The 12,970-nt window shown below is 37.7% G+C and overlaps 2 protein-coding genes across 2 annotated transcripts; both read right to left on the reverse strand.

The window, feature by feature from the left end:
• Positions 1 to 439: 439 nt before the first annotated feature.
• LOC106160556 (uncharacterized) lies at positions 440 to 5,378 on the reverse strand. The gene is made up of 3 exons (XM_013537197.2): positions 5,075 to 5,378; positions 2,973 to 3,305; positions 440 to 2,356 (listed from the first exon to the last, which is right to left on the reverse strand). The coding sequence occupies exons 1-3, from the start codon at positions 5,217 to 5,219 to the stop codon at positions 1,794 to 1,796; spliced, it is 1,041 nt and encodes a 346-aa protein (XP_013392651.1). The 5' UTR covers positions 5,220 to 5,378; the 3' UTR covers positions 440 to 1,793.
• A 5,711-nt stretch (positions 5,379 to 11,089) lies between these two features.
• LOC106160531 (tetraspanin-11) lies at positions 11,090 to 12,777 on the reverse strand. Its single transcript, XM_013537154.3, has one exon. The coding sequence runs from the start codon at positions 12,361 to 12,363 to the stop codon at positions 11,554 to 11,556; it is 810 nt and encodes a 269-aa protein (XP_013392608.2). The 5' UTR covers positions 12,364 to 12,777; the 3' UTR covers positions 11,090 to 11,553.
• Positions 12,778 to 12,970: the final 193 nt, after the last annotated feature.

The raw sequence follows: 12,970 nt of genomic DNA on the forward strand, positions 1-12,970 counted from the left end.
GCTTTAACAGGAAATGAGACGTTTAGATATGGCCCGATTTAACCTCAGGTAGGTCTGCTCCGAACGTGCTTTTTGACCGCGATGTTTGATTTGAATCTACCCCATAGTACACTTATCATAAACAACAGCTCACTTTTTATGCAACTCTCTGTAGGTAGAAAAGGAAGTTTACATAGATAAAATTATACATCCCTTACTTCGGACATAATGACATCCTGTCTATGAAAAGTTAATGTACATTATAAAAATTAAAGTAACAATTTAGACGTAATTTATCTAAGCAAAGTAAGCTTACATGGAATGTTAACATCAGCTCACAACGGTGAACAACGGAAGCATGATTGACGGATTACTCCGTAGTTTGAAGGGTTCGGGTTAAAACATATTATTACGGGTAATTTTATATTTAAATCATAAGAAGTAAAACTGAAACACAACACTGTTATCTGAGTTTATTGCATCGGGATCAAATATAAAAAGTTTCAAAGTAGATATATATATACAAACGCTACTTATTAAACTAAATATCTACACTTCAGCACAAGCGTTAAAGACGAGGCTGGCGATGTACATGTAGGTAAAGTTGTTGAAAATAAGTTTTTTCTCTTGTACTAGTACACTAGAACAGTAGCGTGTCAAACACGTGATTCACATATTAACTACAAAAAAGGACTCAGACATAATGTACAAACACAACTCCACTTCTGTTGACTTTCGCTAACCACTGCAATCATGTATTTTGATAAAATACAATTTATACAGTCACCAACTGTAACAAAATAACACATTAAACCGCATAAGAAAATGTCTACAATAACGACTTGTATAACATAGAAACACTAATAGACGGACGTGAACAGCAGTATATACTTGGCTTTGCTTAAGTAATTTTAATTTAAAAATAGAAAATGAAATGATGAAAGCCTTATTTTCCATCAAATTTTGTACAATTCAAAGTGAGAAAGTATATTTGCCCATGTTCCATTTTCAAGATTTTAGTGAGTTCTGTTACTTTAGTTCATTTAACAACACTTTCGATTAAATGAGTACCAGTGTCCATTTTTAAAATGGTGTATGACCCTATGTCTAGTATCCATATTCGTGATGTAGTCATAGTACAGGATAAAGGAAACAAAACATGGTCCGCCCAAAAATAACCAATTGAAATACCTATCTATTTAGGTATGCCGATATAACCTGCAAAACCTGTGAATGGCGTACGAAGTTCACTAGTGAGGATATCTTAAATGTGCATAAATCATGAAATATAATTTCTTCGTCGTAGATTGTAAAAAATACCCTTTTCTTTGCATTACGCTGAATTTACGTTATGCTACATATCATACATGTATATGTTATATACACAGAATCTGATGAAACCTGTGTCAAATAAAACTTAGACAAATAAACATTTCATAACGTTTAATCCGTCCAATATTTAAAGCAATGATTGGTGATGTCTTTTTTTTTACATTAAAATGAAATTAAATAACCTTTCGATCACAGCTTACAACTTGGTCCAGCCTTAGGCTTTAAAAACCTCATTTCTTTTGCGGTTTTCTCCACGGTGATGCTGTAAATTTTCCTCAAGGCGAGTTCAGATTCATAAAAGTGTTTTTGACAGAAAAGTGACACTTTCTAAATCTGGGAAGCATTATTAAAACGTAAAATAATAACATCTGCAAAAATGTCTAACACGTTATATACAATAAAACCATCATTTCAGTCTGTTCACAAGTGATTTACGTGCATTAACCATGGTAAGAAAAAGAGTATATACAACCTTAAACCTATTATACAACAGTAGAATTCGAAGGGTCTTGATATAGAGATATATCAAAGTCAGAGTACTGCGATACGGGACGAGATCCACCGGAATACTGCGAAGATGGACGAGAGCCTCTACTTCCCGGACGAGGCGGACGCTGAGTGTACAAATTTTGTGATAGCTCCACAGGGCCGACAGGCACCCCCTCTTCGGTGGACAACCTTCTGATTACTGGGTAGGCACGGTAGTCATCGTAAGATGGGGGACGGTCGGTTCTCTGGGGCGGTTGTCGCAGGGTTACTTGTTCCGGTGCTCCAATCTGCGGTGATTGACCGTTTTCAATTATTGTAGTCTGCGGCGTAGAAGAAATATGGATGTTCACGTTGGAATTTTCATAGGAGGGATTTGTTCTGCCGTCATAAGTAGGTGGCGTTGCTGCCTGGGTCGTGTCCTCCCGATTTCGCTGCCTTCTGCGCGCCACCAGAAAAATGATGACCACTATCACGATGAACACGACGCCTCCCACTATAGCTGCAATGTACCACATCTGAAACGCCTCTTCTGTCTCGTCATACCTGGCGCTGGTCCCTTTATAGAAAATTTATGAAATAGTTGATAAAGTTTAGATCTCTCTCTCTCTCTCTCTCTCTCTCTCTTTGTGTGTACAAACATGTATGTGTGTGTGTACATATGCGTGGATTACACTTGGAACGTATTTGATGGTTTTTTCGATCCATGTAATTTATTTAAATGATAAAGTGGATGTAAAATTTTGTCATTAATATTTTGGGTCATTATGAGTATTTTACGAGCAGCATTTTAAGCGTATCAGACGCATGTATGCAAATCTCTCGAAATTAGAAATTAAAAAAAAAATACTGTAAAATGCGAGAACATTTAAAGTCTATTTTACATTGATTGCATGCATTGTTTGCATCTTTACTTTGCGTAATAGTATGATATTCCAGCAGTCAAAAAAAAATATAGTTATTGAAATTGGCTTGAACAAGGCTCAGAGACGCAAGTAACATAAACGCTTATTTTAAAAAACAACGGACTCCTCGAACGGACCTTTGGGTTGGACAATTCTTAAATGGTTTTTATTCAAAAATAAAATTGTATTATACTGCACTTTTAGATACTCTATTGGCGTTACCAATGAAACGGTCACCATGTAGTGTAAAGATTTCAGATGACAACTTACGTGCTGGTCCGCCGCCGCCGGTCTCCATAACTAAGTTGTATTTGCCGGTGTAGGACGACGCAAGGCAGCTTATGGTACAAGAGTAAGTCCCAGCAAAGCGTTCTGACATTGCGTTGATGACCAGTGTGGACATTAAGGCGTCTGGACTGGTGTTTATCTCCCCTTCCTCGGCACTGTCGAAGCCTGTGGGAGGCACCCAGTACAAATACACTTGACAAGACCTGTCCAGGAATTTATGAATGGCACTGCAGACGCTGGCTGCCATTGCGGAGCAAGTCAGGGTCACTTTTGCACCAGGCTTGATTGCATCTTTCGTCGAGATCAGGACGCAGTCTGAAATGCAGTTTAGCAATCAAAGCAATAGCGGTTTTCCCAATAAAAAAGGCTATTCTAAAATGCGGGGACGGTATGTGAGCCACCATAATTATATTTTCATTTAAATAAAAACGAATATTTGCATTTCTTTTAATAATCACGGAAAGAACTTTGGAGTAAAAGAATCTACTCTTACATAAAAAAGTATCTACATGACTGGAATATTTCACTGATTGAGTCAAATCAACGCAGTACTCCAAACTAGCGTGTCCCGCACAATAAGCCTATGTAGCCCAATGCGATACAGTGACAGCTTAGTTATGACGAACCATTAGTCATATGTGTACACGGCATGCGAAGACGGTCGTCTCTCACCAGCAGTCACCACACAGGTTACATGTCAGTGTGTATTACGACATTAGCACTGGTGACCTTAGGCATGCAATGCTCGGGTGTCAACTGTGTGTTTGAATAATACTGTCATGTATATGCGATTGGAACTTTAGATAGCATGATTTACCCTAAAAGGATGCTAGCCCATTGAAAGACAGCAGCAGACTTGAGCGTTGCAAATTTCTAAACCTTCCTCCAAAACACAACTACATACACAGGAATAAACACCTGCGCCTACCCTCCATCACTTGCATCAGGAAGCAAAATGTAAGGGGCGTGCACTGGGTGGGGTAGTTATTCAGAATTAAGACGGGAAATAAGGGCCAAAAACTAGGCATCATGTTGGACACTGGGGTTTGGGCCGCGATCTGAAGTATATATTTCACTGAAATAAATGAAAAGCTCCCCTAGCTCCACCCCACTTTTCTGTTCCTTGGACTGGCTTGGTTGAAAACAGGAGGGGGACTAAGCAGCCCCCCTAGTCCCTCCCCACCTCCTACTCCTATGTGCGTACTCTGTTGTTGCAGCACATGTACATGTAACACAATAAAGCTGTTGCAAAGATTGATAGCGGCATCATAGTGGCAGCCGGGTGATAGTGACACAACAGGGCGTGTTGACATAATATATACATAGCCTGCTGCTAGATTAAAGAATAAACAGGTATTTATTTTAGATACCAATGTCAATTGCATACTGATCAGCCGATTGTTTAATAAACATGAAAACGGTTGAGCTGATAAATGTTTACCAGTATACCCAGTCAATGATAAACGACTCTGAATGTCTGGCAATTTCAAATGAGACCTTGTCATATTGCGACCTACACACATGCTGTAGTATGATTAGTAGTAGTAGTAATATGACAGCTTATGACCTTTGTTAAAAGACGTGTTGCTTGCAAGTACGTTCTATATATTGCTATACCGTCTTGTTTATTCTTTTACATATAGCATTTGGCAAAATGAAATTACGTAGGCAAACGTCGACCTGCTTTCACGCAAATAACGCAAAACAGTACGGAAAAACTATCAGTGACATTAACAATGCATAAGCTTGTTATTGTCGTGTTGTGTTAGTTGAAATTCAATAGACCTATACCAGCACATCCATAGGTAATCGGCCCGTGTGGATACAGAGTAAGATTGTTACTCTACAGAATTTCTCTCTGTGACGAGATGACCACATCAGACTACAGACGGTTAATTAGAATTCTCGTTTGCATACCAATACAGTCGTGGCTCTCTTGTGACACTGTGACAACTAGCTGTATGCATAGATAAGTAATAACGGAAAGAGGGCAAGAACCCTGAGACTCAACCAGTTTATATTCCGTTGTTTTGGTCGTTTGAAAAAATAAACATTGTTTATCATTTCATTTTTATTAATCTTACCTTCAGCTTGCACACAAATGACCAGTGTAAAGAAATACATTGCTAGCGCGATACAGGTAACGGAACTACCGGAATTAAGATGGAAGCCTCCAAACTTGGCGCCTCTTCTTACACCCCGCCACGATTCCCGCGTTCGTTCAGTCATGCTGATTCCGAGGTGTCTGTGTCAAGACGCTTCAAATGACATTGAGTCATTAATTTTGAGACACTGTGCACGAAATAAACTAAGAATGTGACAAGCTGTGTCACATCTCCCTGATCAAGCTGCCAAGTTTATGGATTGTTCACATTGCGCTTGCGCATGTTACCTGATAATATCTAGGTCAAGGTGGTGTATTTTCACCTGTCACAGACTTTGCCTTTTCATACTCGTTGGGGGGGGGGGGGGGGGGGGGGGGGGTATTTGCCAAACTTTGAAATGCGTATAGATATATAATGCTTGGCCTGTTGCTAAATATTTCAAATATGACAACAATAGTCTATAAACAGAAGGCCAAGTACATATAATATTTAATTATTTGTTCCTTTCTATTTTGTTGACGGATTCTTACCACCCTCTTCACTAAAAAGACGGGATCAAAAGCCTATATCTTTACAGAAATTTGACATTTCCACATAAGCACTTTCTCCCAAGAAGTTCAGGGATTGAGCGGCGGTCAAGCTTATTAAATGACACCAATATTATGTTTCGCTGCGAGAGGACACCATTAATAGCGGATTTTTCTGGACTCATCACGTAATCGATTTTAAGGTCTTAGTCAAAAATACCATTAAAATAAGTGGAGGATAACGTATTTTCTGTTCATTTTCACCTCTAGCAAAACTGCATTTTTAGCAGAAGTGGTGTCTTTATTTCGTAGAAACGATGTTGCAATTCTTTTATGCATAATACAAACCATTCTTAAATAAGAAACAATCAAAGTAAAACGAACCCCATTAACATTAACTCAGTGAGATTACTCTCCAATAACAACAACCCGTTCTCATGCCAAATTATGCTCATCCGGCGCATCGTCCACTCGCCCTTATGTCGACTTTAATATTGTGACATGGTCGCTACAGAATAGACACTTTTGTAATCTTGAGATAGACGTGAAACTGTCAAAGTATTGTGACACTGCCATGAAAAATCAATAATAGCATGAACTTGCTATATACATGTAGATACACATGTACCCGTCACAGATTAGCAGGCTAACTTGTTGTTCAAATTAGAGACAAATAATCGAGTGACGCTCACGGCAAGTTGTTTTCATCCGTCTCTTTTCCAATCGTCTGCAGTTGTTTTTATCCTATGGATAAACCTTAGTAAGTAAGCTCTTTCATAACAAGACGGAAACTCTCTAAATGCAAGTGAATTAAGAATCCGGCGAATAACGAAGAAGAGATGAAGAGCTTGACGACGCATTATCTTCCAAATGGATAAGGCAGACTAATCATTAAAGTGATTTTTCCATATAATATCAAGCAATTCGGACAGGTTAATGGGTGTATATATCTGACAAAGGTGATTGAGTATTCAAGCGTTGCCCACATTTTCGAAATAAAAAGTTTGCGTAACTTTAATCGTATTCATCGCTGGCAATTGGTGTGAATAACGATCTTTCCTTTTCAAACTATCCCAAATGCCAAATTACAGAAAAACAGTCTAGGTCAGATTGATATGCGTCTGCATCTTGCCAAGGCCAAGATAGTTTAATTTGTTCGGAATGTTCTCTTAACAGACAACATCCCTTTAATCAAGTTTTCAACTGTTTTCCGTTGTACTGTTTCAAAGTCAGAACACGCTCATGGTGAACCAGTTGTCCGCCCAGAGTAGAAAATTTCCAACTTGAACACAATAATAGTTTTATGCAGCCCGTCTATTAACAGCAAGATTCCGTGTGTGCAGTGCATCTGCAACTTGATTGGCAATTGTCTTGAAACCCATCGTAATGTCGCTGTGGAACTTGGGCTCCTGATGAACTACTGAAAGTGATATTCCTCTCGCGCATTAACGCACAGTATTTCTGAAGACACACAGTAAGAAAAAGGACTAGAATGATGAAAGCAAACCCTGAGCCAAGTAAACTTTTTGATATGTCCGCCAGTGGATTGTCGTGCACAGCGAAATCGGAACCTACGTCACCAAGCACACCTTGCTCCTCTGCTGTGTCGTTTGTCATCCCTAGGTCTGGCCAGAATACATACAAGTCTAAATGTGTTGAAAAGGCGTTGTTCTCGGGTCGCATTAAATGTACAAAATCACCGTGTGATCTTCCGAATGTTATTAACAATTGCCTGTAATCTGAATACACAAAAATATTAACAACGCGTCTACGTCACAGAACAGCAGTGACAACAAAAGCAATGTTTTACTTCTGTTGACATCGTGTGTTTGCAGAATTCCTTGAAACACAAAGGGAGATAAGATCCTGCTGTGATTATCTCGAAGAAAGCTAAGTATCTCTCATTACTAGGATGCAATATTCCAAGTGTTATATGAGAGCACGGGCGACGGAGAAGAAAATAATTATAGCTTATATAGATTATAAAACCAGTGGAACACGTTCATCCATATATAGAACATACTCTATTCATCACATACAGATATGGAGAGTGAGAGATTACGGCATCGTGGATTTCATTAAAAAGGGCAGAGTTTAAATATATGACTGTAAAATATTTAAATAAAAGACTTTCCCAAGACTATATTAATATTGACTGATATTCCTCTATCTTAAAATATGTTGAAACTTCAGAAAACATTTTTTTCTTTTTGCAAAAGGGATACATTTTTAGGACCGGCCTCACTTTTCTTGCACTAACAACAAACGTGTTAACTTTGATGTTTAGTTACGTGAATTTAGGCCACCAGCCTATAATACATTACAGTAACAGGAGTCAAATTTATGCCTTCTATATATCCCTAAGTTTGAAGCACTCATACACATACATTGACAAGTTTGTTAAGAGAGTTGCATCTTCAGATTTCATGAGCTTATTAAAGTTGAATACGTTTGCCTGAATGCCGGGAATATATTTGGCTCTGTAGCCATTATATCGTGGACACACAAGCACGAAATGGTACTCGTCCTCTATGTATGCTTCATTATAAGCGTTGCAGCAGAAATCACAATGTCTAAATTTGGGATATATATATTTATATATATTTAAAAAAACGTGTTAATATATTTATTTTTTCAAATTTAGCTGGGAAGTATACAGTTACTCTAATAGGCTTTTAAAAATGACTGAATGCATTGTACCATCTGCAGTTTTGTTATATGGTTTCATTTCAGTCCGGAGCTACTGGTAGTTTTTTCAATTTGTAGGCTACATCCACACAGTAGAGACTCATTTCAAACGAGATAACAATAAAATTCGAACGAATCTATCTAAATTTACACCTTAAAGACGCCGAATTATTGGTACGAAACTCGGTTTTTGTTCAAATTGGCTTTAATTTTTTAATCCTTTTCCTCATGGCTAATTTTGAACTCTATCTGTTCCATTCATCAAAGTCTGTATCTACGAGTAATTAATGATGAACTTCTGTTAAGAGACTCTTCATCTCGAACTTTCAAGTACTCTTATTTCATTTGTTTTCTGCAGCAATTTTGCGTAGATATCAAGTCGTTATAATTTCCCTATATATTTTTATTCAAAACACAGTCATACGCTAAAAAATTCCGGATTAATTTGACCTAATTGCAACATACATCTAGCATATAAATAACAATTCGGGGCATGACAATTTTGAATTATGTGAGGAAACGGAACATTTATTCGTATTTTGTATAGTCATCTGAAACTTCTGAGAAATTTAACAACAGCACTTCTTATTATATTGATAAAAGCTTTGCGGTTTGCTTATATTCGAGAGCAAGCTTATGATACTTACGATGGAGAATCTCTATACAGCATAAAAGGTCCAGAGGTATAGCAATTCAAATAAGCAAATAAATCAGATACAACATTTGGCCAATTAAATCAATTATTGAAATAAGAAGTTCATTAATATTGTTAGTCCTGCAGCCTATAAATCAACATAAAATGAAAACCGGTTATTGAAATTGTAAGAAATGTATATAACCAAATAAACATCAACCATTTTTATAAACATAGATCTACACCTATTTTTGAACATATATTTAAAAAAAGGTAATAAGTTTAAATCGGTAGATATTCTTCACATTTTTTACACAAATAATTGTTTTACGTGACTTAGAATTGGTAAGGTCGATTACAAATCATGATCATAAAATGAATTGTAAGGTAAAGGTGAAAAAACAAAAAGCATAACTAGTGACTAAAGTTTTTTGGGGGGCTGGATGATCATAAGTATAGTTCTTGTAATGCTGCAAGACATGTTTGGTTTCCTATTTTTAAAAGTGACAATGATAGATTCCCTGCTTTTTCTTTATCCCAACCATATACCTAAATGCTTTCAACTAATTGACACATTAGTTAACATTATAATATTTCATATTTTGTTATGCTTTCTTCGTGTTTGAATCCGTGTTTTTATAGAATATTAGACAACACTTTCTTTCGTATCTGTCAGAAAATTGGCAAACCCGAATTACCAAAAGTCCTTAAACAAAGAGAAATATATCCACAAGAAATTTAAAAAATCTACATAAGAAGCAAGATTATCGGGCAGGATCTACCCAAGCGGGGTGATATTTTTAAAGACAGAATGGCGAAAAGAACTATCAACATCATGGAAGACTCTTCTCATCCTGCATCATCACTTTTTACGTTTTTACCAAGCAATAGTAGACTTCTAACTTTTAAAGGCAGTAAACTGCTTTTTAATTAGTTTTTACCCAAGTGCAGTGACGCATTTTAATTTGATCTCAAAACCTAATTCTTTATGTATCTATTGTATTACTTTTACTCTGTACATTATGAAACTTGCTCTAAATGGAAAATGATTTCCGATTTTTATAATTGGCTAAGTAAACTCTTATCTTAACAGAGTCGACATACATGTGTGTGTGTGTGTGTGTGTGTGTGTGTGTGTGTAAATGCTTCCAGAAACCTATTATAATTTGTAATATGTCCTATGAAGCAAAAGATTAACAAGAAATAAACAAACAAAAAAAAAAAATAAAATAAAAATAAAATAAATAAATAAATAAATAAATAAATAAATAAAAGGGAACACTTTTCATTAAAGTCGTTGATGTAGAGAGACAACTCCAGATAAACACTGAGTATGGGCAACAGTAATAGTGTTAATCTTTCTCGTTATCAGAGGTGGAATTACAATTAAACTCAACTTTTGAAGTCATTCCATGCACGCTTGGAGATGTTAACTAATGTGAAGAAACCCAAATTCATGGTAATTAATGGTGTCGAGGGAAGCCGTGAGGGCATTTGCACGGCAGGATTGCAATTTGTTCACTAATTTCGGTCTTGGACCCATTAAGTGAAGCTTTTGGCCAAGGCGGGAATTTCGTCTGTTCAATCACATGCATTAAATATAGAACCGTAGTTTCTTAAGTTCTCCACCTTTGTTCAAAAATACGATAACCCTCGTTCAAAACAACAGTGATTTTCCCTTTTGGATAAAGCGGGAAGTTCTTGGATTCCGTGTTACTTAGTTTTATCTACTATACATGAAGCAAAAATCATATCTTAGCGGATGGGCAAAGACCGCTAACATCATGTACGTCAACCCTTAAAATACACACACTGGACAATAGTGTCACCCCCTGAATCAGAGTAATCAAATGCCTGGTCTACTTAAAATGTGACTAATGAGTATAAAACCGCTGTACCATGGAATTGTATTGTTTGACTTTTTGTGAATTTTGATGTTAATAAAATGATACCAGGAGCATATCATTCCACAGTCATTTATCTCCCCCTAAGTATTGGTTCAGTAGGGGTGACATTTCTTTTGTCCAGTGTGTGTAGTATAGTAGAAATAGTAGGCCTACAGCAGTGGGATGAGGATATCCACGCCAAACGACTTAACGTTGACGGAGCGCGCGGAGAAATTTAACTAGTTTAAATAAAAAAATGTTACATTTTAAGCACCCTGATTATAGTGACTTTATTGTAAACATAATAAATTTTGAAATAAAGAAAACCATCAACACATGCAACGGTTTCTTGATCATTTATAATATGTGTGAATATATATATGTACCACGATGTAACAGTACTGGCATACACGTATACATGTGCCTGGTGTAGATTGCACGACAATATGTTAGACATTAAATAAGTGGGCTGTAGATAGAATAACAAGCGGTAGCCCTAAACTCAACTCTAGCACGTTGGTCTAAATACGTAAAAGTGAGCCCCGAGGAAAGTTAAATGGTAGCACACAAACAGTGCACGTGTTTCTTAAAATAAACAATGGTACGGTTTGGGATAGTATTCAATGCCTCTTTTGTTTTGGCACAGTTTACAAGGTAAGGATAACATACTGAAACTAATATTGCTGATTAACTTGATACCGACCCTTATCAAAAACATTTATCCTAGATCGGAGGCCTAGTGTAAGCTTTAAACACAGGTTGGCACAAGCACGCGCTGATGATGACACTTAAAATTCCCAAAACACAAAAAGCCACGCCCAATCCTATTAGCAAAGAAGTTTGCTCTGCGAACCACGTTTTCATGATTTTTATACATCCATGAGGGTAAAAATGTTCATAGTTGCTCAGTGAATCACGCTTCGCCTCCAGGATACATGCTGTATAATTATTCGGTGGTTCTAAAATGTACTGACTAGTAACAGGTATGGTGCAACAGGTGGGTGGAAGGTACTGGCCTGACAGCTTTCCCCAGACACTCTCTCTGTAATCTTGAGGTCTTAATGCCCCACAACATTGGAAAGTGTACTGGAGAGTACCAAATTTCACATAAACGTCCACAGACGTGAAATTGTGGATAATATCGTTGTACAGAGTCCGTGGAAGATCAGCATTGTCTAAAAGGCGACTCCTGGCAATTCCAATCAGAACACAGCCAGCAAACACGCCGACTGTTGCTGTGGACACCAAAATAATGAAGAAAACGTAAGGACACAGTTTATTTTGCGTTGCTACACAGCAACCGATCGTGACTATCCCGAAGACGACGACCGCACCAACTGCTATGAATACGTAGAGCCCGTAGGTGGCTACATCAACTCCTGGGACTGCTTGCTCCATAGCATGCTGTCTGCTGTATGCTGCTTCATCTATGACCATCCACAGTCCACTGACCATTAAGGCAGCCCCTATCACCCATAGACAGAAGTTGGCGACCGCTAGGCCTCTCTTTAGAAGGGCGCTTTTATCACACATTACTACTTGTAGGCCTACTACCAGGGCGTGGCCTTTGTCGTAGAACTTATTTATCGGTGTATAGTGTTTACGAATACTGTCGTCATGAGAAGCCTGTTTATATACCTTATCTCTGCAAAGAGTTGATCATATTGTACTGGCCCGCCTCCCTGCATTCTCTTTCATACACTCAACGCCCGGTGCGACAGTTAAAAATGATATGCCCTACTTTCGTCGCTTCCATTAACAATCAATACCTATCTGAATGGCAATCCTTGACTTCCTTTTGTAACTATAAATCTACGCCTGATGTCACATGTAACCACGGACGGCTGCATTCCTTACAGACCGTTTTCTGTGCACCGAAAGCTTTATTTCGAAAGCACGAAAACCTGTTGCACGGGGAATGTAATATGAACAGAATATGAACACCGATATCGCGCCCCCTATTGAGAAATATATGAATGTAAAATCTTTTTAGTAACTCGTGTGCGACGACATCGGCGACACGGTGTTAAGCAGGCAACGACCTGGGCCAATGGTGTAACTGATATAGACATCATTTACATGCCTGTTGACGTAGGTCCCAGTAAGCAAAGAAACTAGGACCCATCAAACAAGTTTCATG

The sequence above is a fragment of the Lingula anatina genome, chromosome 1 (genome assembly GCF_051362555.1).
Source record: "Lingula anatina isolate TDL-2025a chromosome 1, LinAna3.0, whole genome shotgun sequence".
In the NCBI taxonomy this organism is placed as follows: domain Eukaryota; kingdom Metazoa; phylum Brachiopoda; class Lingulata; order Lingulida; family Lingulidae; genus Lingula; species Lingula anatina.